Source organism: Colobus angolensis, unplaced genomic scaffold, assembly GCF_000951035.1.
Source record: "Colobus angolensis palliatus isolate OR3802 unplaced genomic scaffold, Cang.pa_1.0 Scaffold196, whole genome shotgun sequence".
NCBI classification, from domain to species: Eukaryota; Metazoa; Chordata; class Mammalia; order Primates; family Cercopithecidae; genus Colobus; species Colobus angolensis.
In genome coordinates, this window is record NW_012115110.1 from 5,057,612 (window position 1) to 5,083,535 (window position 25,924).

At 39.3% G+C, this 25,924-nt stretch overlaps 1 protein-coding gene and 1 long non-coding RNA gene across 2 annotated transcripts in view; one reads left to right on the forward strand and one right to left on the reverse strand.

Moving 5' to 3' along the window:
• Positions 1-25,924, forward strand: part of ADCY2 (adenylate cyclase 2 (brain)) — a 420,021-nt gene that overhangs the window by 293,620 nt on the left and 100,477 nt on the right. Inside the window, exons 8-13 of the mRNA XM_011940963.1 lie at positions 132-264; positions 1,648-1,824; positions 5,291-5,334; positions 9,578-9,658; positions 15,182-15,251; positions 18,113-18,210. Coding sequence (XP_011796353.1) covers positions 132-264; positions 1,648-1,824; positions 5,291-5,334; positions 9,578-9,658; positions 15,182-15,251; positions 18,113-18,210 — 603 coding nt within the window. The remainder of the gene's footprint in view (positions 1-131; positions 265-1,647; positions 1,825-5,290; positions 5,335-9,577; positions 9,659-15,181; positions 15,252-18,112; positions 18,211-25,924) is intronic.
• LOC105510961 overlaps positions 228-25,924 on the reverse strand; it is a 41,777-nt gene continuing 16,080 nt past the window's right edge. The window contains exon 3 of the long non-coding RNA XR_001001642.1: positions 228-593. This is a non-coding gene — a long non-coding RNA (uncharacterized LOC105510961). The remainder of the gene's footprint in view (positions 594-25,924) is intronic.

Here is a 25,924-nt window from a genome sequence, read left to right on the forward strand (position 1 = left end):
GTGCTCCCAAGAACATGTAGACTTTCCTTCATTTGGTGGATACATTATTTCAGAAATCATGAGCAAATAGAACACCTTTCTTCACACTTATCCTTTTATGTCTTGACTCTGATTTTAAAATGCAATTTCAGACGTGTTCACATTTCTTCCGTCACCCTGGAACACTTGAATGGCGCTTATAAAGTGGAGGAGGGAGATGGTGACATTAGGGATCCATATTTAAAACAGCACCTGGTGAAAACCTACTTTGTAATCAACCCCAAGGTCAGTACCGTTGTAAAGAGTCTATGATGAAAAGGGAGGAGGAGCAAATTATAGATATTCGTAAGTGTTTTTAGTCAATATCCAATATAAGTTTTTGCTACTCTTTGTCCCCAAAATGATTTTAAATGCATATGGTGGTTTAATTACAGAAGCTGTTTTGTAATCATGAATTCAAATACTTATTAAATGAGCGGTTGAAATGCATTGCTTGTCTGCAGGATGAGGGTGTTGATGCAGGTTGCTGGTTCAGGCTGTCATGTGTGTTAGTCAGTGTATTCCTTGGTGGATGCTGCATCTGAAAGCCTCTCAGTGGGCACAGCTGTTGATACCTGTCAGTTGGGAAATTAAATAAAGAGAAAATAATTTACTTAGGGCTTTAGAAGATAAAAATCTAATTAAGTAAAATAGGATGAACATATACAAAAAAAGAAGAGAAGAAATATTTGAAAGAGTAACACATAAATAGTACATAGACATGCTTGGGAGGTGTCTGTATGCACAAGCATATTTACCTTCCATAACATAAAAACATCTATTGCCTGGAAGATGACCCACCCCATACAAACAGTGAGAAACTCTCTCTTATTTCATTCACACCACATTTAGGCCAGATCAAGGGGCTTAGAGTTGTCATTTCTTTTAACCCTTCTCAAATTGCTGCCAAATGGGTATTATCACTATTTACAGATTGAGAATCTGAAGGTTTCGGGGTTATGTAACTCTTCCCAAATTTCACAGCTGGTAAATGGTGCAAATATCAGCAAGAAAGACCTCTGAAACATGAAAACCAATATCATAAAATCAACAAGACCAACTTTATGGACATTTACTTATGATAGCATCTGGGAAGCCCCAGTTTCACCTTTGAAGACAAACTTTCAACTAGCTTGATGATCGATCTGGAGATAGATGTGTGGCAAGCATCAGGGACTGGGAGATGATGGGGGGGCGCTCAAAAAATACATGTACAAAGAACATTATGCTCAGGTAAAGAACACCAAAACACGATGTTTGGGGCTATTTAGCATTAGAAATAGCTACAGCTATGACTTTAGAAAAACACAACCATCAAGAAAAAGCTAAACAGATCAGCACATTCTGTTTTAAGAATTTACTTAATAAAAAATGTCCATTAACATGTCATTATTTTTTTCTAAGTCTCAATTACATGTATGTTTTGCTAGCTGAAAAACAGAAAAAAAAAATTCCTCAACTGAAATAGTGTGTTCCCCAGTAACACTGAAGGAATAAGGACAGAAAACACAGAGGGCGAATGGAGGTCTGTCGGGAGGAATATGACCCTAGTCCAGTGAGGTTGATGCCGAAAGGATCATGTGTGGCCCTGTGCTGGGCCAGGTGTGATGCTTCGTTTCTCACCCCAAGGGAGAACGACGGAGCCCCCAGCATCTCTTCAGACCTCGCCACACCCTCGACGGAGCCAAAATGAGGGCCTCGGTCCGCATGACCCGGTACTTGGAGTCCTGGGGGGCAGCCAAGCCCTTTGCACACCTACATCACAGGGACAGCATGACCACAGAGAACGGCAAGATCAGCACCACGGTATGCCCTCCCCTGCCTCCAGTGCCTGAGCACTGGGGGAAAGCTAACTTCCCAAAACCAAAGGCTGGGCATCTCCTGCCAAAATAACTCCTATTTGCAAGAAACAAACTTACCACTTTCTTCTTCTTAGAGAGGCCCTTATGAACAACCATCAGGGTATGAGTGAGCTCCATGCGGACATTGCTAAGGGTTCCACCCTAGCATGATTTTTTGCATTACAGCTTCATATACAGTGTTATTTACAACTGATAGTAGCAATTAAATGCAACTATTTTTTAATTGAGGGGTTTTTAAGGAAAAACTTATATCATGAAGTAGAAAGCCTTGAGGTCCTTAATAAAAAGACAAAGGCATGATGCCCTTAGAGTTTGAGTGGTATCATCAAGCCCGTTTCTTCACTGCGCAAATGTCCAGGCTGTGTTGGCAGCAGCGGACACTGTCTTGTTATGGTTCCATGTTTCCCTCCAGCTTCCAGCATATGAGAAAGCACTGAAGCTCCTTACACCAGGGCCATCTGCAATAAGATGGCTGCAATGGAGATGGAAAATAGAAAGGCCCATAAGAGGAGAGAAAAGGCATACAACCAAGCACTTAGTATAATCCCCATAGTATTTTTAGATTTTAAAACTATCTGGGGGTAAAATTTCATGGATAATGCTACTAACTGTGCTAAGGATGCAGTTATGATTATGCAATTCTTATTGTCTGATGAGAAGGAACATGCCAGTTGTCAGGTGAAAGTAGAGTTTTTCAGTCGCCCTGGGCCCCTACCTGTCCCAAGGTCTCAAAGTGACACTCCCACACCCAACAGGCGGGGGCTCAGCATTCATGGTTTGGCTTAGTTGTATTTCTTCTCCCAACTTCTCTTCATCTTTTTTCAACTCAAAAGTAAATGTGACTATCAGACAGAAGACCATGACCCATCAGACAATCAGTAAGACTGCACAAGTCCTAGCATTTGCATTTTAATAGCCAAAGAGGGACCATAGATAGAAAAACGAATAAATGAACAAGATCACGTGAGGTGCTGATGAGGGTCATGGGAAAGATAAAATTGAGTGATGGCATCCAGAGTAAATGGAATGGCCACTGTGGTAGGTCAACTGAGGGAGTCTCAGAGGGAGAAATGAGTGAATGGGAAGAGGAGGTGGCAGAAGAACAAAGTCAGTGGCCCAAAGATGAAAGTGAGTGTGGTGTGCCCTGGAGACAGAGAGGAAGCTGCTGTGGCTGGAGTATCATGAACAATGAGCAAAGGGAGGTCGTGGGATGAGATGCACAATGGTAATAGTTTATATGGCATTCTATGTGCAATTGGAAGTCATGGAGAATCTTAAGCAAGAGAGGATCATGATATAATTTAGGCTTTGGAATAATGGAAAAAGAGTGCAGGGGTCCCTGGTAAGAATGATATCCCCTTATGCTAAGAGTTTAGCACCACTGCTAAATGAGAAGCAAATTCAGGGGCTAATATGAAGTAGAGCCAACAAGACTTGGTGATGGATTGGATATCCATGAACATTAGGAACAGAGATGAATCCAAACTTTTTGGCCCCACAACTGGAACAATGATGATGCCATTCATTGAGATGACAAATACAAGGGGGAAACCAGGTTATTTAAGATGGAAATGTAAGACTTTTCTGCTGGACGTCTTCTAATCCATAGTTAAGTGCAGCGAGGGTGTAGATGGTTGGATCTGCAAGTCTAGAACTCAGGACAGGTCCAAGATGGAGGCATGAATGTGAACATCATCAGGTTGTAGATGATATTTGAAGCCATGGGACTGGATAAAATCATCAAGAAGAGAACAATCCAAGGAGGAAGGCCTGGGACAGCTGGGGCCTTCCAGCATTTAGATATGTTAGAGAAACAGCATCCTAGGACTCCAGTGCCCAACCAGTGAAAGCTGGTGTTTCTGTCACTCATGAAAAACAATGATTTGGATAAGTTAGCCTCAGTCTTGCTAGTTAATGCTATGTTGGATAACTACATTTCCCATCAGGATTTATTGTACACCAGCAATTTGTTGGTTGGTTGGTTGGTTTTTAAGGAATAATAATCATATATAAATACCTGGATGTGATTTCCTGTACTGTTTTTCATGTGTTCCTATGGGGAAAAGGCTTACTTTCCCAGGTATATTGTTGTTGTTGTTGTTGTTTATTTCTTGTCAGCCTTTATTGTCTTAAAACTTAAGAGTGACTGTCTCTTTTATTATCTGAGCGTAGGACCCAGAAATGGTTTCACTCTGACTTTAATCTGGTGTTATGTGTTAATGAAGATGCCTTCTTCAAGATGTAGCTACAACTGTTGAGTGCCTCAACTTCAGAAAGCTGTTTATAAAAATTAAAGGACCTCTTGAATGAACTCTATTTTCTTAACCATCTGGTTCCACCTGTTGCAGGTTCAAAGCCAGGCTTGGATTGCCTTAGCAGCAGTCTAGCATATTTTAAGAAAGTCCCAAGTTTTTGGTGATGCATTAAGCCCAAACCACTTTGACTTAACTGTGTATCCCACTCACTTTCAGAAAGACCCTGTTGGAGTTTTCACTTATAAATCCCAGGGTCAAACAATTTGACATTGCCGAAAGTGATTCCTTTATCTAATCCCCTATGCAGAGCTCCATTCACTCTGGATTCAACATTGATAGAGCTCTTGAATAATACATTACTTTACTGTATGGAATGAAACTTGGAGCTCAATTACTTTTTGAAAAACGTCTTTCCTTTCTGTAGGCTAAATCCATATCCTAATATAACCCTGAAAATCAAAGCAGCAAACCAAAGTTTCTTTGGAGCAGTTTTGTTCCAACTTTTAGTTTCATTCCTACTATAAATGTGTAAAGGTGATCTTTCCTTGAAAGCCTATTATTGAATATTTGGCAATGGCTTTTCCACTGATAAATTCTGACTATTTCTCTTCCATTTCTCTTTCGGGAACTACCAGCACCCCTTTGCTGATTTATTCTTTTTGTCCGATGGTTTGTGATTTCACATACTTAACCAATGGTACTGTTTCTTAACACCCCAGTTCAGTGATGAGGATGACTACAGATTTTGCGGTTATATTTTTGTTCTTTCTACAGTATTTTTAAATATTTGTCTGATACCAAAGTCCATTTTCACATGGTTATAGGTTACTGATGGTAACTCTGATATCAGCCCCCGGCAGGCCACTGTTTGAAATCAGATCTGATAATAGCAGGCTATAAATCTTAAAACTCCAGACAATAATCCTGACGCTTCTAGCATCCAGAGTTTAGAGATTATACCAACAATCTAAAGATAAACTGAGTTTACACCTTGATTTGGGATTAAGCTCTTTTTCTCCACATGAGTAATTAATTATTTGTTAGTTAAATGTTACTGTCCATGATAAAAGAGGAAATATGTTTCACCTCATTATCATTACAACATTCTTCTTGAAACATGTTTTTGACAATTAATAACCTTTTTTCTCAATATAGGATGTACCCATGGGTCAGCATAATTTTCAAAATCGCACCTTAAGGTATGGTATCTCTTTGACTATCTGATTTTTTAAAGCTTATTGCTCTTTATTCGTTTCTGAGAGTAATTATCATCAATTATGGTAATTTCAAAGGCTACTTCTGAAAGAGCAGCTCCTCATGAAAAGCCCTATTAAATTGCTTTCAGCTTCTAAAAATAGAATCATTGAGGTCTTATTGTTAGAATTGAGAGAGGGAGAAGGAAAACAGCACCTGGTACTCATTTTAGAATGTTAAACTGTTTTCCTAAAGTGACTCTTCTTAATATTAATATGTGGTTAAAAAAAAAAAAAAAGAAATTGTCTTAAAATGGGTATGTTGCTTAAAATTGCAGTTTTCTGCCTGTAATCCCAGCACTTTGGGAGGCCGAGGCGGGTGGATCACTTGAGATCAGGAGTTTGAGACCAGCCTGGCCACCATAGCAAAACCATGTCTCTACTAAAAATGCAAAAAATTAGCCGGGTGTGGTGGCATATGCCTGTAATCGCAGCTACTCGGGAGGCTAAGGCATGAGAATCGCTTGAACGTGGGAGGTGGAGGTTACAGTGAGCCAAGATCGGGCCACTGCACTCTAGCCTGGTCCACAGAGTGAAACTGTCTCAAAAAAAAAAGAAAAAAAATTACACTTTTCTGTTGAATTCTAAAGGTAAAAGCAAGATAAATCCAGTCTGTCTATAGTCAAATAAAGGGTTACCCACTCTGCTCAAAAAAAGAGAAAAGCTTCCCACAAATGTCTCTGCGCGCCCTGTTGCAGCCACTGTAAAATCCCATGCACTAACTCCTCTTTTTCCCCATGTTCCTCTATCTTTCGGGCTCAGAGTTTGACTTTAATATTGGTTTGGGAGTTAACCAAATCAATATCAGGACATTCAGGTAACCAGTATAAGATGTAGTTCCAAATGCTAAGCCAGGCTTTCTTTCTCCCCGGAGAGGTCAGTTTATTGGAGCTATTGATAGTTTTACAGAAACTAAGGGAAAATATGAGATCTGACCTGTTTTCTATAGAAAAGGAATTGTATCCGGGTAAAAATGAAACATAGGTTGTAACCTGCTGAAATGAGGCAACAGGGCACATTAGCCCAGGATCCTTCTAAGTGACGGTTGGGATGAGCTCTACTTTGGATTTTGTGCAAAATTTGACATTTTAACTTTGAGATATAACATTCATAGTCTTAATGTTATGAGGATAAGTTGGTTCTTGAGCTTTTGAAGCATTATATGTAAGTTGCATATGCTGTAATAAAGAGAACTTAAGCTAATTGGAGGCATATTGGAGAGCCGTAAGACACCTGGAGACAACAGCACAGTGCCTCTGGTCAATAAGATGCTGGCACATCTATGAGCAACTGACCACAAAAATGTCATGGACTTCCTTTCACTTTATATTCACAGTCTCTTCTGTTATCTGTTTCTCCCACCCAGCAATCCTGCTTTAAGCATCTATTTATGGAAGTCTATTTATGGAAGTTATGGGTAATGTGTCATGGAACCCCAGTATTACATTAGGCAGTGTCACCCGGGATGAGTGCTGTCTGGAAGACAATGATAAGAAGCTGTCGTTATTATTTGCGCTAGGCTATAGAAACTCTAATTTGGTCTCTGCAGCATTACTGCAAGGCAGAATCTGTTGTCGTTATCATTTTAGAAGGGAAGAAACTGAGGCACAGAGGGATAGGAGAACACCGGAGTCATATGGCTGGTGGAGATGAAGCCAGTATTTGTGCCCAGGCTCTGTGACTCCAGAGCACGTGTTCCTAACTGCTCTTCAGGCTTGCCTGCTTTACTAAAGGCCTCTTCCACATTTATCCCATTTGTCTCTGTAGTCGTTGATCTTTGGTGGCCTCAGAGCCTCCTGGAGAAAATCCCAGTTCTGAGTCAGACTTATCCAGGCTGCCCGGGCACTTCCGGCATTTGTAACGTGGACTGCCTCATGATACCTGTCTGAGCCTCCAGTCTGTCCCATGCACTCCTGTCACATGTCCCTTCCTGTGCCTACTTAGACCTAACAGCCCAGGCAAGGGTCTGGGGAAGGAGCCAGGGAGACAGAATGGAGATAGATGTGCTGGACACAGGGGTTGGGGTCCTAGAGCAGTGTGAAGGCCAGTGGTGGAGCCCAGGGGCAGGTGCCAGGATGGGAAGATGAGAGCTGCTGGAAGTCAGCAGGAGAGAGTCCTGGAGGCAAATCAAGACTCCTGGTGGGGAGATCATCAGCCCCAGGGGACCTTATCATCTCCATGGCAGAGGTCTCAAGACTGCAGAGATAAGCAAAGTGTCTGTATGTCAAGAATTATTGTCTGGATAATTCGCGAATTCAAATAATGCAGAAAGCATGCATTTATTGGCTACTTCGTGTGTCATATTTACAGCATTGAGCTCTCTACAGGCATCATCTAAGCAAATCCTAAAACAGGTTAACAAAGGCAATACCAATGTTAGCACTGGACAAATATCAAAGAATTACATTTTCCTGTAAGCCTCAACATTCTTACACTGCTCCTTCTTAGACTTTGCAGAAGAGAAAGCCATCAAATTGAAGTCAAGAAACTCAAGTCTAGGTGTGGGACTGATAAACATTCAATGAAGGGTTTAAGGTCCTACAGGTCTCAGCTATAAATGAAAATGTGCAAGCCATACTAGTTGCTTGGTAAAGGGTTCCTTGCTTTTTTTTAAAGGAAAATAAAAATTAATTTGCCTTCTTCAAACAACTTGGAATTTGATATACTAAAACCTCTTAATTCAGTTGGCTCAATATCTGTGGATGGATCACTTAATATCATTCATTTTGTTTTTTTAACCAAGACTGCTCTCAGCCTGTTTGAAGAAGACAGGGCCTGAAGACACAAATCCACAAACACAGGATGATGGAATTGGAAAACTCATCCATGTCATTAATGATAATTCTGTGAGATTTAATTACAGATAAATGTGATTTTGCATATTTAATGCTATTCTTATCTATATGTAGAAGCAATTCTGAACTCAGAAAAGTATGATTTTTATTCTAGATTTGATGGTCTATTCATTTGTAATCTAATCAATCATAACACACAGAATTCATACCTCAGCCAAGATACAGGCATAGCCCTGTTCGGGCTAGCAGGCTGTGCTTTTTTAATCTTTGCAGTGGATATTTAACTTCTAAGAATAGGTACTATTTTGGTTTCCTCCTGACATCATTCTCATGCAAATTGTCAAATTAACCTTGGAGAGTTCTTACTATTTGGCACAAATTTATTCAGAAAATATAGTATGGCTAAAGGTTATTTGCTTCTGAAACTAAGTGAGATGGTCTGCAAACAAAAGTGGAGCTTTCTGTGAATAGTGCTTTGAAAACTGAGGAGCATTTAACATACCTGAAATAAGACTGTAGTTCTAAAAATTTTTGAGAGTTGACCAAGGAAAACATGAAAAAGGAATGACTATTTTGTCAACCAAGCCACATTCTTACAGGGGAATTTCTAGACCCAATGTATTCTTTCATAAAATAAAGTTTATGAAGGCAGCAAGTCAAAAGCTAATACATCTCTTAGGAGAGAAAGTTACTTTATCTCAAACACCAACTATATGTCTTTCAGTGTTGCCTTGTAAATGCCTAGTAAATTTTACTGTGAGTGAATAAGGAAACATCTTTACTATTCCAAAAACTTTAGTTATTCACTCAATCCAAAGAGTGGCTGGATGTTAATAGAGAAGGGCCTGCTCATAGACTGTTGTTTCTTTCTCTACGTGATAGACAGAATTAAACAGAGCTTTTGACATCATTGAAAAATAGGCTTACTGACACAGAAAGACAAATTTGGCATGTTCTCACTCATATGTGGGAGCCAAAGAAGTTGATCTCATGGAGGTAGAGAGTAGAATGATAGATACCAGAGATTGGGAAAGGTGTGTGGGTGGGAGATGGGTGGGTAAAGAGAGATTGGTCAGTGGGCCCAAACTTTAGTTGGATAAAAGGAATAAGTTCTAATGTTTGATAGTGGAGTAGGGTGACTATAGTTAGCAACAATGTACTGTGTAATTCAAAGTAGTCAGAAGAGAGAATTTGAAATGTTCCCAACACATAGAAATGATAAATACTCAAGATGATGGATTCCCCAAATACCCTGATGGATCATTGCACATGCATGCAACACAATATCGTCTGTACCTCATAAGGATGTAAAATATTATGTATCTCTAATAAATAGGCTTAATATTTATTTTACTAATAATATCCTTACCCGTAATATTTCCTTTCTCATATAGAACCAAGTCACAAAAGAAAAGATTTGAAGAAGAATTGAATGAAAGGATGATTCAAGCAATTGATGGGATTAATGCACAAAAGTGAGTACTTTTTTCTCTTAAATTATCATTCATCTTCTATTATGCTCCGAATGAATTTTATCATAGTCTCTGCAATAGTTGCCGTGACAAAGCCAAGTTTCTGAGACCATTGATTCATTTCACTTCAGTTGTCCCTCAGAAAAGTTTTGTTAAAAGCATTTCTTTCATTTTTTAAAAAATATTTAATTCCTGCCTAGAAAATATTCCCAAGTTGATTGCTGATAAACAACCTGAGGTGTAATTGGAGAGAGGAAAATTACAGCACGATGTGTTCAGCAAGTAATAGTTGTAAAAGATAGATTCTATATGGGAAAATCTTCAAATGTTAGCATGTGATAGCATCCATCCAAAATGCATCTGTTCTTATTACAAAATTAATGTTGAGATACCTGTGTTCTAAATCCTAGAAAAGAATTAGCATTGGTGAGCAATGAGAGGAAGACCGATTTTAGGGGGCACAAAATGTCATTTAGCCTCTGAGGCCAAGAATTGCTGTTATGGTTTTAAATGTTCCAGAGTTGTGGGAGGGAAACAATTTAAAGAAGGTGATGGCCTTCTCAGCCTCGACAGAATGATGGCGCTCATCAACCTTCATATTCTCCGTGGGTGCGTGTGTCATAACTGAACCCAGAGAGCAGAAGGCACATGGCTCAGTATGGTGCCTGGCACACGTCAGACATTCCATTCCTTTTTGTTGAGTTGAACTGTAGTGAAAACATCAGGAGGTCCAAATGAAAAGCCTTTACAGAAAAGCTTCCATCCTTATGGAGACCTATTTAATTTTTATCATGAAAGCTGACTCTTGAAAAGGGTAAATGATTTTCACCTAGAGCTCTTTATCTCTAAAATTAAGTTACAGGGTCTCAAATAGTGCATGGCTTTGCAAAATGCATGCCTGTTTTAGATTGTTCCTTATAGGTATTTATTACAGAATATTTACAGGGCTTATGAGAGAATCGCATCAGTGTGTTATGTGTGTCTGTGGTGGGTGTGTACCTTTGTATATGAGTGTGAGCGCATATTTTCTAAGCAATAAAGCATCTTGGTCAGGCAAGAGTTGCCATTCGGATGTACTGGAATACTGAATTATCACCCATCTAGATCCCCTCCCTGTGCCACAAGTAGGCAAAGCCTTCTTCGTGTCCCAGAGTGCCCAAGGCCCACCAGCAGCACCAGGGCCAATGCTCTGCTTTGCCTGGCGCTAGGGTCAGTGTGAAAAACAACCTCACCTCTGCCTGAAACCATCACACACTGAGAAATAAATAACTTCCTGCAATATAACAGCAGCTAAAACCTAGGGAGGCACCTGATTTCATAAAACATAGGTGGAAGGATGCATTCATTCAAGCAGAGGAAATAGCAGCCGATACCGTGTGACTCGCCAGAATAAGACACAAGATCAGAAGAAAGAGGGAATCTTGTTCTTTGAGAAAAGTTAGCAAATAATAATAATAATAATAATGTTTATATTTTAAAAACTAATTCCTAAAGTCAACCTCAGCATGTGTTCACGCAGGTGAAAGCCTACCTTTTTAAATTATTTTTGTATGCACCTTTTAGAACGTTCCTACCACACAAATCATCAGAGAGTGCCACCACTGGCATTGCTTTATTGTTGATAAGTTGCTTTTAAATTATGTGTTTGCGTTGTGTCATTTAGTATTCAAATACATGTTTAGTTGACACCTTATGTTTTAACGTGGTTTTATTCCAAAGTAATGCTTAGTGATGATGTAACTGCTTATGTTGTAATTTTCCGAACATATTTCAGAAATCAAATAGAGAAAAGTGTGATGTACTCAAAAAATAAAAGGGGAATTTTTCAAATGTAAGCTCTTATGCATGTATTTTTAATTAACCTCAGTTACACTTTGTTATGCCTTACTCATTAACTCCTCTTGTTCTTTGATATGAAGTTCTTCTGATCTTTGAATTTTCACTTGAGGACTCAACTGAGGCTCCAGGCTTGATGTACCATTCAGTTGTTTCCTGCTATTGCTGTAAAACAGTGATTTCTATGCAGATTTTTGCTTATTCATTCACTGATGTATTGAACACGCATTTGTTATAAAGCTGACTGATGTCACCATCTGCTCAGCCTTTCCCCAGTGTGTGCCATGGTGATGGGGAACTCTCTGATGTCTTGTCTTAGAAGGACTCCAAAGACACTCATCCTATCAGATCAGGACCATACTCTTATGACCTCATTTAACCTTCATTTCATTCTTAGAGGCTTCATCTCGAAATACAGCCACACTGGGAGTTAGAGTTTCAAAGATGAACTTTGGTGGGAGACACAAGCTCACGGTTCATAACAATAAGAAAGTGGTCTTCTCATTTAGTATCTCCTTTGTGGCAAGGACTTGCGTTCACATATTTCTGAATAATTCTGGGTGCAGGTGTGGGTATACCCATGCCCCTCTAGGCAGCATAGTATTCAGAATTTCCTTTATTTTCCTTAACCCCTTGACAAAAGAAAAAAAAAATCTTAGTATAAATAAATACAGAATCACTTATTGCGATAACTCAGGATGGGGTTGACTTTCTTCATGCCATAGACCACTGGGGTCAGGAAAAATGTCAGGAGTCCCTAAATCAAGCACACATACATCCCCTCTCTCTTCTCTCCTCTCCTCTCCTCTCCCCTCCACTGCTCTTCTCTTTCTCTGTAGTTCCAATCCCCTGCAAGTAATAATTGACCTAATTGGCACACAGAAATCTATTCCGTTCCAAATATCCAACTCACATTTATAGATCTCTTTGTTTTCTACACGTCACCATATTCCCAAGTCCATTGCCGATAAATAATCTGAGGTGTCATTGGAGAGAGAAAAATTACAGCACGATGTGTTCAGCAAGTCACATTTGTAAAAGATAGATTCTATACGGGAAAATCTTCACATTTTAGCATGTGATACTATCCATCCAAAATGCATCTGTTCTTATTACAAAATTGATGTTGAGATACCTGTGTTCTAAATCAGTAGTGGGAGTGGAGGCCACCTCAGAAGGTTCACAGAGGTGATTAAGTGTGTAGGAAGAATATACGCTTCTTAATTCTGAAGACAAGGTGAGAATTAGGCCCATCCATCATTGCTGCAAGGGAGAAGCCACAGGCCAGACCCAGCGTGCTATGGCAAAAGGAGGCGAGTGTGTTCACTGGTGGGGACTCAGTCGTGTCCCCAAGCATGGATCTAGTGCTGGGGCTCATGAAGCACCACATGGGTTCTGGGGACTTAAGGCAAGCAAGCCTGATCCCGAGCCCTTGCCATCCACCTACAGGTCACAGGCCATGGAAACCTAGACTGGGTGCATGCTGGCATGACTAGTAAAGGAGGGGCTGGTTTTATTTTCACTTCCTAAATTTCGCTCTCACTCTCAAGCTGACATTTTCCAGGAGCATTTATAAACTATATTTTTTTCTCAGTAAAGGAAATACTATTTTTAGTAAATTACCTGCATATATTATTCATAGTTTGATAAAGACACAGTTCTGAAAGTGAGTATGGTTAAAATTTATCTTAAGTTGTATTTTTTGGTCCTTTTAATGTTAACCAATCTTTGATTCCTCCGTCTAGTCTTGTGAAACAGAATAATAGTTCTGCCGCTTGTATGGTAATAAGAAATACCAAAAAAGTGTATTTCCCTACAGCTTATACGCTTGAATCAAAGAACTATGCAGCCATAAAAAAGAATGAGATGGGCCAGGTGTGGTGGCTCATGCCTGTAATACCTGCATTTTGAAAGGCCGAGGCAGGTAGATCACCTGAGGTCGGGAGTTCAAGACCAGCCTGACCAACATGGAGAAACCCCGTCTCTACTAAGAAAAACAAAAATTAGCTGGGCTTGCTGGCATGCACCTGTAATCCCAGCTACTTGGCAGGCTAAGAGAGGAGAATCGCTTGTACACGTGAGGCAGAGGTTGCAGTGAGCTGAGGTCATGCCACTGCACTCCACCCTGGGCAACAAGAGTGAAACTCCATCTCAAAACAAACAAACAAACAAAATCATGTCCTTTGCAAGAATGTAGATGGAGCTGGAGGCCATTATCCTTAGCAAACACAGGAATAGAAAACCAAATGTTCTCGCTTGTAAGTGGGATGAGAGATGAGAACACATGGACACGTGGAGGGGAACAACATACGCTGGGGCCTGTCAGAGGGTGGAAGGAGGGAGGAGGGAGAAGATCAGGAAAAACAACTAATGGGTACTAGGCTTAATACCTGGGTGATGAATAATAATCTGTACAGCAAACCCCCATGACTCAAATTTTACCTGTGTAACAAACCTGCACTAAATAAAAGATTTTTAAAAGAAGTATTTTTATTGTTCTCACTTTTAATGGCTGTCAGTCTAGAATACATTACTGACTTCCCTGCCCCAGTCAAAAGTGCCCTGTGGATGGTTCCTCGATGTTCAAGCTAATCTTGGTGTGTGCCTGGCAGTGAGAGTCTTCCAAACTACTTGCTTCAAACAGGTGTTTAAAAGTCAAACAATATGGTACAGTGCATACTTCCATATAATTTTTATTTATTTGCCAACAACTGAGCTATGCATAGTACTTATGCATGCGTTTTTATGTTTGCGTCAATCTATCCTGAACAGATTGCTTATTATACTAGTATTTTTATCAATTTTTAAAAAACTCTGGACAGGCGCAGTGGCTCACGCCTGTAATCCCAGCACTTTGGGAGACTGAGGCGGGTGGATCACGAAGTTGGGAGTCCACGACCAGCCTGGCCAACATGGTGAAACCCCATCTCTACTAAAACTACAAAAATTAGCCAGGCGTGGTGGCGGGCACCTATAGTCCCAGCTACTCAGGAGGCTGAGGCAGGAGAATTGCTTGAACCTGGGAGGCAGAAGTTGCAGTGAGCCAAGATCACGTCACTGCACTCCAGCCTGGGCAACAGAGCGAGACTCGATCTTAAAAAAGAAAAGAAAAGAAAACTTTATTCAAGCATGACTTTTACTTTCTAGAAATGAAAAAAGTGACAATGAAAGTATGTTTGCTAAGTCTGAAAGAAGCAAAACCTTCTCACCCAGATGTTAAAAGCACTCTGATGGTTTGGATGCTCTGTGATCTGTTGCCCTCAAGAAGCTGAAAAAAAAAAAAAAAAATGGTGCTTCTCTAGGAATTAGATCCTTACGGAGGTAAAACCACTGGATGATTTCAGGAAAACACTGGGGAATCACATTATTGATGTCTTTACTCCTTTAGATGACTCATCTCCCTTGTTATTTAATTAGGATCCGTTGAGTTTCAGTTGATTTGACAGTTGGTTTATAATATAGAATTTTCCAAGGGGGACAGTGTATGATTAGGAATATTTTCAGATCCTGTTAACATTATCCAGATTCCATATCCAGTTAGTTGGCATTATATGTTGTTTTTAAAAAAAAAAAATGTTGTTTGGAATGATACACGATGAAGAAAGAAGAGTACAAGTCATTTTAACAAATAGTTCCAGATGTTTGATTGGAGATTCAGTTTTATGATGTGTTGGTCCTTTCTATTTCTAGGCAATGGCTCAAGTCTGAAGACATTCAGAGAATCTCACTGCTTTTCTATAACAAAGTACTAGAAAAAGAGGTAAGCTTTTTTCTTCTTCAAAATCACAAATTGGGTTTTCTGAAATTTGAATTTCTTCATGAAATTGTGCTCATGTTTTTTATATGTGGCATTTAAGCTGCCTCTCACTATGTTCAAACTCTTTCTGGCTTTTCTGGTGATTCTTTCATGCATATATTGCTTTATTGTATTTCTTGTTACCAAGTTTCTATGTTTGGTCAGTCACCATTCTCAACCCTCTCGATAGTAAATGGTATCTGCAATGTGTGTGAAATATCCCAATTAAATGAAAGATGTGAGAGATAATATCTGCTCTTCTCAATGTGAAATTCTCTCAGAAAAGTCTTAAAAAAACAGAATTCTTCTTGATAAATCTACAATGTCTTTACACAAATTATTTTAATATTTTGACCAAAATATGAGTTTTACATTCAATGCTTTTTCAGGGTAATTAGAACTTTTAAGCGTTATTGTATCTAAATATTTTCATATTATGGCTCTTAAAGTGAGAGCTATTTCAGGCACAAATAAGGCAGCAGACATTTAGATTTTACATGTCAAGCTATATATGGGTTTGCTAAAATGACTTCAGTTGCTTGTTGCAGAGAGGACAACCATTCTTCTAGCTCAACTTTATTTTATTTGCCTTTTGTTTTTTTTTTGATCTAGAGAAGGAACCAGACTTAGAAGTAATTTGCATCATCCAACTATATAATTACAGGCCTAATTTGAACAAAAGTTACATTAATGGTAGCATTCGCAGCTCTGGTATTAAAATTATGTTGATAGGCACGGTGGCTCATGCCTGTAATCCCAGCACTTTGGGAGGCCAAGGCAGGCGGATCACGAGGTCAAGAGATCTAGACCATCCTGGCTAACATGGTGAAACCCAGTCTCTACTAAAAATATAAAAAAATTAGCCAGGCATGGTGGCGGACGCCTGTAGTCCTAGCTACTCGAGAGGCTGAGGCAGGAGAATGGCATGAACCTGGGAGGCGGAGCTTGCAGTGAGCCGAGATCACGCCACTGCACTCCAGCCTAGAAGAGTGAGACTCCATCTCAAAAATAATAATAATAATAATAAATTATGTTGATAAAATTTAGTACATTATTTTATGAATATCAAATAGAAATATTAAATATGATAATTCCTTCCAAAATCTATGGACACACCAAAAGTTTTTTTTTTATATTGATTGTCAAGAGGATGTATTGTCTACTGCTAAGTAGAGGACTCTGAACATTGAATGCAGACAGTTTACCAAACTGATGCTTGTTATAATGTGCTATTATTGGCCATCTTATCCTTAGTAACTTTAGCAATATTAATGGCTACTTATTGCTTAGCTGTTACATTATTTCTTTCCTGATGGAAGTCCATTTCTTTGTTAATACCACAAAGAAATTCCCACTCATATCTCTGCACAAAGGCCTGAAGAAGTTAAAAGATAAGGATTTAATTGAGGGCATAGAGTGTAATCACATTTCAGCAATTATGCTAATATAGCTTCTTCATGAGCATGGAAATTATGTTGGCTACTAAGTCACAAAATATACCCCCCAAAATTCTAGTAAACAGAAAGTGATCATTTAAAACTGCAGCTTTTGCATACATTCCCCATGTATACATATTTGTGGATGCTGACTTTAAAGCAAATTTTAGAGAACAGCAAGACTTAAGCTCAGTTTTTGTCCATCTATCCCCAGCTTGCCCTTCAGGGGATCAGGTAGGGCAAAAGGCCGCAAGAGCTAAGAGAAGAGAAATATCTGGAGACCCATCAGAGATCCTTCATGCAGCACTAAAACAGGGAGGCTAGAATGCAAGAAATACATATGTGTCCCTATAACTTGGGAGAGTTTATGCAAATGTAGCCAATGCAACCTGACAGTATTTTCAGGAGGTTTCAAAGGCATTGGCACAAAATTTTATTTCCTTTAATGTTACCATACAACCTTTCATAAGGCAGTTGAGCCTCAAGGTTGAGAGTATGAGTTCAGAGCCTGGTGAAGGTCCTGGTTTCCCATGCACTGTATCTCACTGATTGTAGTCCATTGTTCCAGTCCATAGTTTCTTCATCCAAAAATAGGGACTGTTGTGTGGATTGAATGATTATCACAGGGAAAGCAGGGAATGCAGGACACCATGCTGAATGCAGCAGGGGTCATCATCAGCATCATAAGTATAGCCCTCTCTGGCATTTTTATCCTGCCTAAGTCAAGCAGGGTCAGCCCCAGGTAAGCAGCTAACACTGGTCAGCTTATTCACGGCATGGGGAACCATGTGGGCTCCTGCTGAATATACTGGATGAGAGGAAGGAAGAGGAGCCCATTGGCCAGACTCAGAACAAGCCAACTAAGAACCAAGTCAGCAAACCTTTTGGCCTGGTAACTTTCCCCATCACCTCTCAAAGGCATTAAGACAAATAATAAAATAAAATACTAAAATAAAGGAATAAGACTTGCATTTCCTCAGTAGTATTGAAAAGTAAAATAGTATATGAGACGTCATTCCCTTTCCCTCAATACTCATAGACAACAACCGTCATGGGACCCAGGGCACAGGCGCGATTCACAGTTCACTCACTCAACCTTCTGGTCAGGTACCTCTCTCCTTACTAGAGAGATTCAGTTGCTTATAGATGGCTTTGAGAACAGTTCCACTCATAAACTGGTCCTTGGAAGTCACTCCTTCACAGTTCTTCTGGGGGAAGAAAACACTCACTGCTGAGATGAACAGGCTTTCTCCTTCCCTCGTGTTGGCGTCAATCTACGCAATTACTGAGTGTGGTGGTGCATGCTCTGAGTACAGCTAGGCTGCTGGTCACTGTGTGCAGCTCTTCTCTTGGAGAACCGTCACTCACAGGTTCCTTTCTCCCCTTCAGTACCGGGCCACGGCACTGCCAGCATTCAAGTATTACGTGACTTGTGCCTGTCTCATATTCTTCTGTATCTTCATTGTGCAGATTCTCGTGCTGCCAAAGTAAGTACTTCTGGTTTCCACTGGGATTCTCACCTGGGGTGCCTTTCCACTGGAGCCCAGTTATATTTAAAGGTGTGAAAGGATGCTAATGTGTAGACAGAGGGGTGATTTAGCATGTCGTGGTGAAGGGAGAGTAACGCAGGACCTCGGAGGTTAAGTGACCCCCATGTGTCTTCCTTAGCATAATGTTGGATTTTCCAAGTGGACATGTTGATTCAAACTTCTAGGGATTAAAAAAAAAATAATTTAACCTTCTCGTTTTGATGTTGGTATTACTCCGATGCACAGTGTAGGAAATGTAGCTCAATAAACTTTACCCAGGAAGAGCACGGTCCCCAGATGTGGTTTCTAATAAACAAATGGCATTATATCATATTGAAAGGGCATGGCCTTTCACTATAAGACACACTTTGCCCACCCATCCATTTTGTCCAAGTTCTGTGCATTAACACGGCCCTCTCTTTGAAATCCACTGCACAGCCATCTTTGTTATAAGTCAAGGTTCAGCTGACCTCTCCCAGGAGAGACGTGGGTACAAATGGGAGAATCGGAGCAAACCACATTTCATGCTTTGAGGTGAATTCCTTCTGCTTCCACTTACTGGTGAAAAACCAATCACTTTAGGATCCCTAGGTCATCTTTCTCTTGCACCTTCTTAATTCGTTCAAGACCAATCAGGTGACTTTCTTCAAGAAAGCTAATTCTCATTTTACAATCTAAGGAAAATTCTTGTCCGTCTTCTAATAACTGGGGATATAGAAAGAAGTTTTAAGGTAGATTTTTTTTTCCTCCTGATCATATATTTTTTCTTTCTTAACCTATTTTGTTAAGGTCAAAGCAACCATTTTCAATCTGGTAGAATTCAGTTGTGTGCTTGCATTTAACTCTCATGGTGCAGCCAGTCTTTGTGGGCAACTCAAGCGCCTTAGATTGAGTAGCGTTTTGTCTCATTAACACACTGAGCAAACTACAAAGAAGTTGTCTGTTTCTCCGCCTCTGTACTTCAAAGGCTTTTCTTCTGGTCACTGAGCCAAATAGCCTAAAACCACTTTTGGGGGGTACAAGTGGTTTTTGATTATGTGGATGAATTGTAGAGTGGTGAAAGTTTTGTTCATGTATGTACAGTTCCTTAGCAACGTGCTCCCTTATGGAAGGGGTTTCCAGGAGACTTCCCCTCTCCGCATGAATTGGAAGTGTAATACATGGGCAAAAGGAGCCCTTCTTCAGGACTTACAAAATCTTCAGTGAAATGTCCCAATGTTAACATATCAGTTTTCCATTCAAACAAATGTTAACAAATGAAGCTCCTTAGTGTCAGGCCTGTATCATAGTACTGAAGAGAAACAGCCATCCCAGTACACACTGGCTTATAGACTGGTAGAGCAGAAAAGCATTTTGAAAGCTAGATAGGTGGAATAAATACTACCCAGGGAAGGGGTCCTTGTTGTTACTCTTACATAGATAGATTCATTAATTTTTCTACATCTTCCTATTGGATGAGTATTTCTATATTCTCTGCATTATAAGTAATACAGGATCTGTCACCTACTGGGAGGTGCTGGGGGTGGGGAGAGTGACTGGGGGTAATTTAAAAGATGCCTCCAAAGAAGACAATAAGACTTCCAGGAACCAGGAAAAATGTTTCATGGGATTTCACTTTTAAGAAACACATCCCTATCATGTCTTTGCTGGCTTGGCTTTGATTTTCCTTGTCTGTCTTCTGTGGTATTGCATCTTTATGAGGACCCATGGACGTTCATTCTCTCAAGCTTCATCACCCATTATTTTTGTGGGTACACGCAGGTTGCATTCGCTCTGAGGAAAATCCACAGCCTCATCTAATGGAGCCCCCAGACCTGCACTTGCTGTAACAGCCTCAGGCTTCTTGTTCTGTGACTTCTTCATGTTTCTTTCATGTTAATATCTTCATTTTTTTTCTTTTTCTTTAAAAACAATCTTCCTAGGAAATATTTCAAAGATACAGAAAAGTACAGAGTGTGATATAATAAACACACATGGGTCCATAATCCAGACTTTTGCAAATGTTTCCCTTGTGTCCTCTTTACTGTAGATACAATTTTCCACCCTCTTGACTGTTATTATTTGGGTATGCTTCCTTTAAACAATACATGTTTTTATTTTGGTTTTATTTATTCAATTTGATATCTTTCTTCATGTTAATTTCTTCTATATTTATTTTGTCATCTGTATTTTGATTTTATAATTGGTGTGTGTGGACCCACTTCTACCATTTTATTTTGTGTTTTATTTACCTTGCTTTTCTTTGGTCCTTTATTCTCTTTTTTCTGACTTCTAATGGATTGATCAAGTTCTTTTATTCTTTTCATTAATGGTAAATTAAAAGCAACTTTATTAGAAAGTAAAGAAATAAAAGAATGGCTACTCCATAGGCAGAGAGGCCTGTTTATTCTTTTATTTCTTTTACTGGTTAGGAAGTATATGTATTTTTTTCATTAAAGATTACTATTAAAGTTTATAGAATATACATCATGTATATTTTTCTTTTAATGATTATCATTAAAATTTCAATGTATATTATTTATGTTAAAGAATAAAATATATAATTATTATTTATAATATGTATTTTATATTTACATGTTTTTAATATTCTATATTTTTTGTCAATATCTTTTGGGATAGAAGTGGTTTTTGTTACATGGATGAATTGTAGAGTGGTGAAGTCTGAGATTTCAGTGCATTCATCACCCAAGTAGTATACATTGTACCTAATACGTAGTTGTCTATCCCTCACTCCTCCTACCCTTCCCCCTTTGGAGTCTCCATAATCCACTGTATCATGCTGTGTGCCTTTACGTACCCATAGCTTAACTACCATTTATAAGTGAGAACATACGGTATTTGGTTTTCCATTCCTGAGTCATTTCACTTAGAATAATGGCTTCCAGTTCCAACCAAGTTGCTGCAAAAGATATTATTTTTTTATTTTTGTAGCAGAGTAATTTTCCATCGTGTATGTACACTACATTTCATTTACCCATTCATTGGTTGATGAATGCTTTCATTGGTTCCATGTCTTGGCAATTGTGAATTGAATTTTAACATTTATGCTTAATTAAAAACATTCTAAAGTTATTCATAATCTCGCTTCAATATAATTATTTCCTAGGACTTAACTCTGACTGTAATTATAGTCAATGTTTATTTAAATCTGCCACATTCTTTACCAATTAATTTGCTCATCAATGCTTTTTAAAAATTATTCATTTCTTCAAATTTATTTATTTCTTTTTTTGGTGACGTATATGATTTGTTAGGGTTTTTGGAGGGGGGGTCTATGAGTAACAATAGCTGCCTTTTTTAGTTATATTAAAATTTCTTTACTTTATTTCACAGTTCTTGAATAATAGTTTAACTGGGCGTAAAATTATAGGTTAACTTTTATTTTCCCTGAGACTTATGATGACATTACTCTGTGGCATTACAGCTTCTATTTTTGTTAATGAAGTATTTCTGTCAGTCTCATTACATTCCTTTCTAGGAAGTATGTCTTTCCTCTGTGAGTGCTTTTAGGTATCTTTTTGGCTTAGGGGTGGGGTGACGGTATTTTCACCGTATTGTTTCCGTAAGTGTTTTTGTTTTCATCTACCTAAGTGACTAGGTGTGATTTTTCGATCTAAAGACACATATCTCTGCTCAGTTCTGCAAGATTCTCTGCCTCTATCTCTTACATATTGCTGTTGATGGTCTTGATTGTCTATTCTTTCCTCTGGAGTTCTTGTAGCTGCATTTTTTGTTCTCATCCTGGGCTCCAAGTTTCGTCATGTTTCCTCCCAGTTTCCACTTTTTTATTTCTTTGGGCTGCATTCTGATAAATTCTTCACTCAACATTGAGATTATAATATTTGTGATTTTTTTTCATGTCTAAGAAGTCTATGTTGTTCTTAAAACCTAATCTTTTTGTATATATAATTTTATATTTTGCCTGTGGAGTTTTGTTTCATTTTCCTTTACTTGCAGATATATATATATGTGTGTGTGTGTGTGTGTTTGTTTTTTTTTTTTGAGACAGAGTCTCGCTCTGTCACCCAGGCTAGAGTGTAGTAGCAAAATCTCGGCTCACTGCAACATCTTCCTCCTGGGTTCAAGCAGTTCTCCTGTCTTAGCCTCCCAAGTACCTCGGATTACAGGCGCCCAACACCACGCCCGGCTGATTTTTGTATTTTTAGTAGAGACGGGGTTTCACCATATTTGTCAGGCTGGTCTCGAACTCCTCACCTCAAGGATCTGCCTACCTTGGCCTCCCAAAGTGCTGTGATTACAGGCATGAGCCACCATGCCTGGTCTCTTGCAGATTGTAAACATGTTATATGGAAAGATCACTTATTTTATTTCTTTTTCTTTATTATTTTGAGACAGAGTTCTGCTCTGTCACCCAGGCTGAAGTGTGGTGGCACCATCTTGGCTCACTGCAACCTCTGCTTCCCGGGTTCAAGCAGTTCTCCTGCCTCAGCCTCCCGAGTAGCTGGGATTACAGGCACCTGCCACTGAGCCAGGCTAATTTTTATATTTTTAGTAGAGACAGAGTTTCACCATGTTGGCCAGGCTGGTCTCAAACTTCTAGCCTCAAGCAATTCGCCCGGCTCGGCCTCCCAAAGTGTTGGGATTACAGGTGTGAACCGCTGTGCCTGGCGGAAATATCACTTATTTTACTGTGTTCCTTAGGACTGATCAATATGTGATTTTGCCATTTAAGTCTGTCCTTGTATTATCTGTAATTTTGTGTATATATTCCTCAACAGCAAGGATTTGGGTCCATGGTAGTCGTGTATGTTCTGAGTTGTAACAGCATCACTATGGGATAGATTTCAGTGTACCTTTGCCAGGTATCTCTGGGATTCACCAATTCAAGTCACAATATTTTATTAAATCCTTAGACTAAGGTTCCTGCACTAAGGAGGCCATGTGAATTTGGGTCAACACCTACTGGCATGGAGCAAGATTGGTCATCCTGATTTTTGAAACTGACCTTTTCTTCATGGCCCCAGTCAGATGGTTATCTTCCCTAAAAATTACCAGACCAGTGGAGAGCTTTTCTGTTTCTTGTTTCTTGGTGGGACAGCCCTTCAGGGCCCCTGCCTTTATTCAAGAGTTCAGTTCTAATTTCATGTTAATCAAATGCCTGAGAGCATCACCTTCCTTGGGTAGACATCAAGCTTACACCAAGAACAGGTGTTAGCCCCTGGTTTCTCCTGGGCCTTTAGCATCAGCCCCTCTCAGCGATCTGCATGTGAATACCTTCTGTGTACTAGGAATCTCTCTCTCTTGCCTATTATCTCATCTATTTAAAGAAACCATTTTGTTGTATTTTATGAAGCATTTTTTGCTAGAATAATGGTGCTTCTCACTTCTGCTGACCTGTCTTTACTTGTTTTCTTAACTCGTTAATTATACTTTTGCTTAGTTTCGTTTGTTTAGCTTTTTTTGTGGTAAATTGCCTCACGTGTTTTTGGAAAAGGGAAAGAAATAATTAAATGAGTGAGTAAAGGAATGAATGAATAACTAATAATGGAGAAATGTGTTACCTGGAAAGGACCAGTAAAGGGAGGTGTTTTTCCTGAAGGGGAGCCCAACATCGTCCTTATTCAGCCTATAATCGTTCAATCTGGCTGTCGTCTCAGAATTTGAATAGATAAAATTAAATTACTGGTTGACTCCTCTTTTTGGAGTTGCTCTCTCACTCTGTCTGCCCTGTAGTATAACCTTTATCAGAAATGTGAGCTACCTTCGAAGACCAAAAATGATCCAGCATGAACTGCTTTTTCTGTTTTTAAGTAGTTTCATTCATATTATCTGCCAAACAAAATGGATTATGTTTCCCAGTCATGAGGACAATTGTTAAAACAAGGATGAATTTTTTTTCTAGCACAATTTAGGTAAATAACATGTGTTTCATTAGCCCAAGAAAAATTAAGAATAATGATGTTTTACTTAAGAGATATTAATAAACCAAATTATAATGTTAAGTATCTTAGAATTATTATTTCTACCTAGATCTCTAATATCAGTTTCATAACTTATTTCAATACTCAATACTAGAGGTGGTAAAATGTGTTCAAATCCTGGCATAGGTTGTACAGAATGATGTAGACAAGTCTTGCTGCTGGATTAGATATAAGGAGTATGAGAAAGTAAGTTTTGCAGGGGTTTTAATTTTGTTTTATTTTGTCCTGAACAATTGGAAAAACTGTTGCCATTTACAAAGAGAGAATCCTGGGGCAGGCACAGGTTGGGGAGGGAGAGCAAACTCCAGGGCTCAGTTCTGGACATGAGATACCTGTGCCTGCTACACATCAGGTGCTGGGGTTTCACACAGAAGGGAGTATGTGGCCTATAGAATTTATAGAACCTCCCGTGAACCCCCTATAGCTGCTATAGATTCTATAGAGCTGGGTGGAGATACAATCTGAAAAACCCGCACCTATGGAGTATTTAAATCCAAGAGATGGGATGAGTTCCCCCAAGTAGAGGGTATAGGAAGAGAAGACTATGCACTTTCTGGGGAATACAGTGTGTTTGAAAATTCAGATCTTCAGCCCTTATCATTGCTGTAAAGGTAGAACTCTTCTTACTTGGCCAAAGATCATCTCTTTTTTCTTTCCTACATCTCAGAACCTTCAAGTGTCCAGAACATCTCAAAGCTAAGTCCTATCATCAGAGAAAGGCTATTGTAATGGTGATGAATATTTAAACTCCATTTCCTCCTTTCAACTTTTGATTCTTTCTTTCTTCTTTTTTTTTTTTACTGAGTTCCCTGTCATTTTGAAGTTCTATCTGTTAAAAAGGAGGAATTTTTATTTCATGCTAACTTATAATTAAAAGAAAAGTTTGCTTCCTTTGGTTCTTATCATCCTGACTGAATCCCACGCAACAGATGTGAGTGGAGAGCTGATGAGAGGCTTGCTTTAGGGAGGAAGTAAGGGAAGTGAAGTCAACCAGGAGAGAGGCCATGAAAGTCATGACATTCAATAGAATGCCAAAGACATCATTATTTACCCAGAGAGATGGCTTGTAATTAATACATTTCGTAGGCTTTTTGAGCAGAATGAGTGTCTCCACTGGGCTTCTCTCATCAATAAATGTGTTTCTCACCCCTGTCAGGGCCACCTTTAAGCAATTCATTGCCTGGGAAAAAAAAAGCAGAAAGGAAAGAGGACCTTGTCCAGAATCAGCCTCTTCCATATTCCATAAGAATGCACTTGAGTAAAGCACCAAAGTCAAAAATGAACACTAAAAGTAATTTTTCTTGCCTCATGACAGGAAGACTCAAGTTTGCTTTTCAGTACATACATAATAAGTTATGCTTCAGGGTTAAAAAGAAGCAGTTTTGCAACTGGGATGTGAATTAAAATGGATTAAGTTACACCAACATCTTGGTATACTTAATGGACCTGAACATGCTTTTGACAGAACAGGCAGGATAAATGGTTATAATTAAGAGCGTTTGACCAACCATTACTTTGTCTCACCGTATTTGTTGTTCCCTGGTGTCTTAGTCCTTTGGACTTCTCTAACAAAGGACCACAGACTGTGTAGCTTAGGAGCAATAGAAATTTAGAAGCCAGGCCGGGCGGGGTGGCTCAAGCCTGTAGTCCCAGCACTTTGGGAGGCCGAGACGGGCGGATCACGAGGTCAGGAGATCGAGACCATCCTGGCTAACACGGTGAAACCCCGT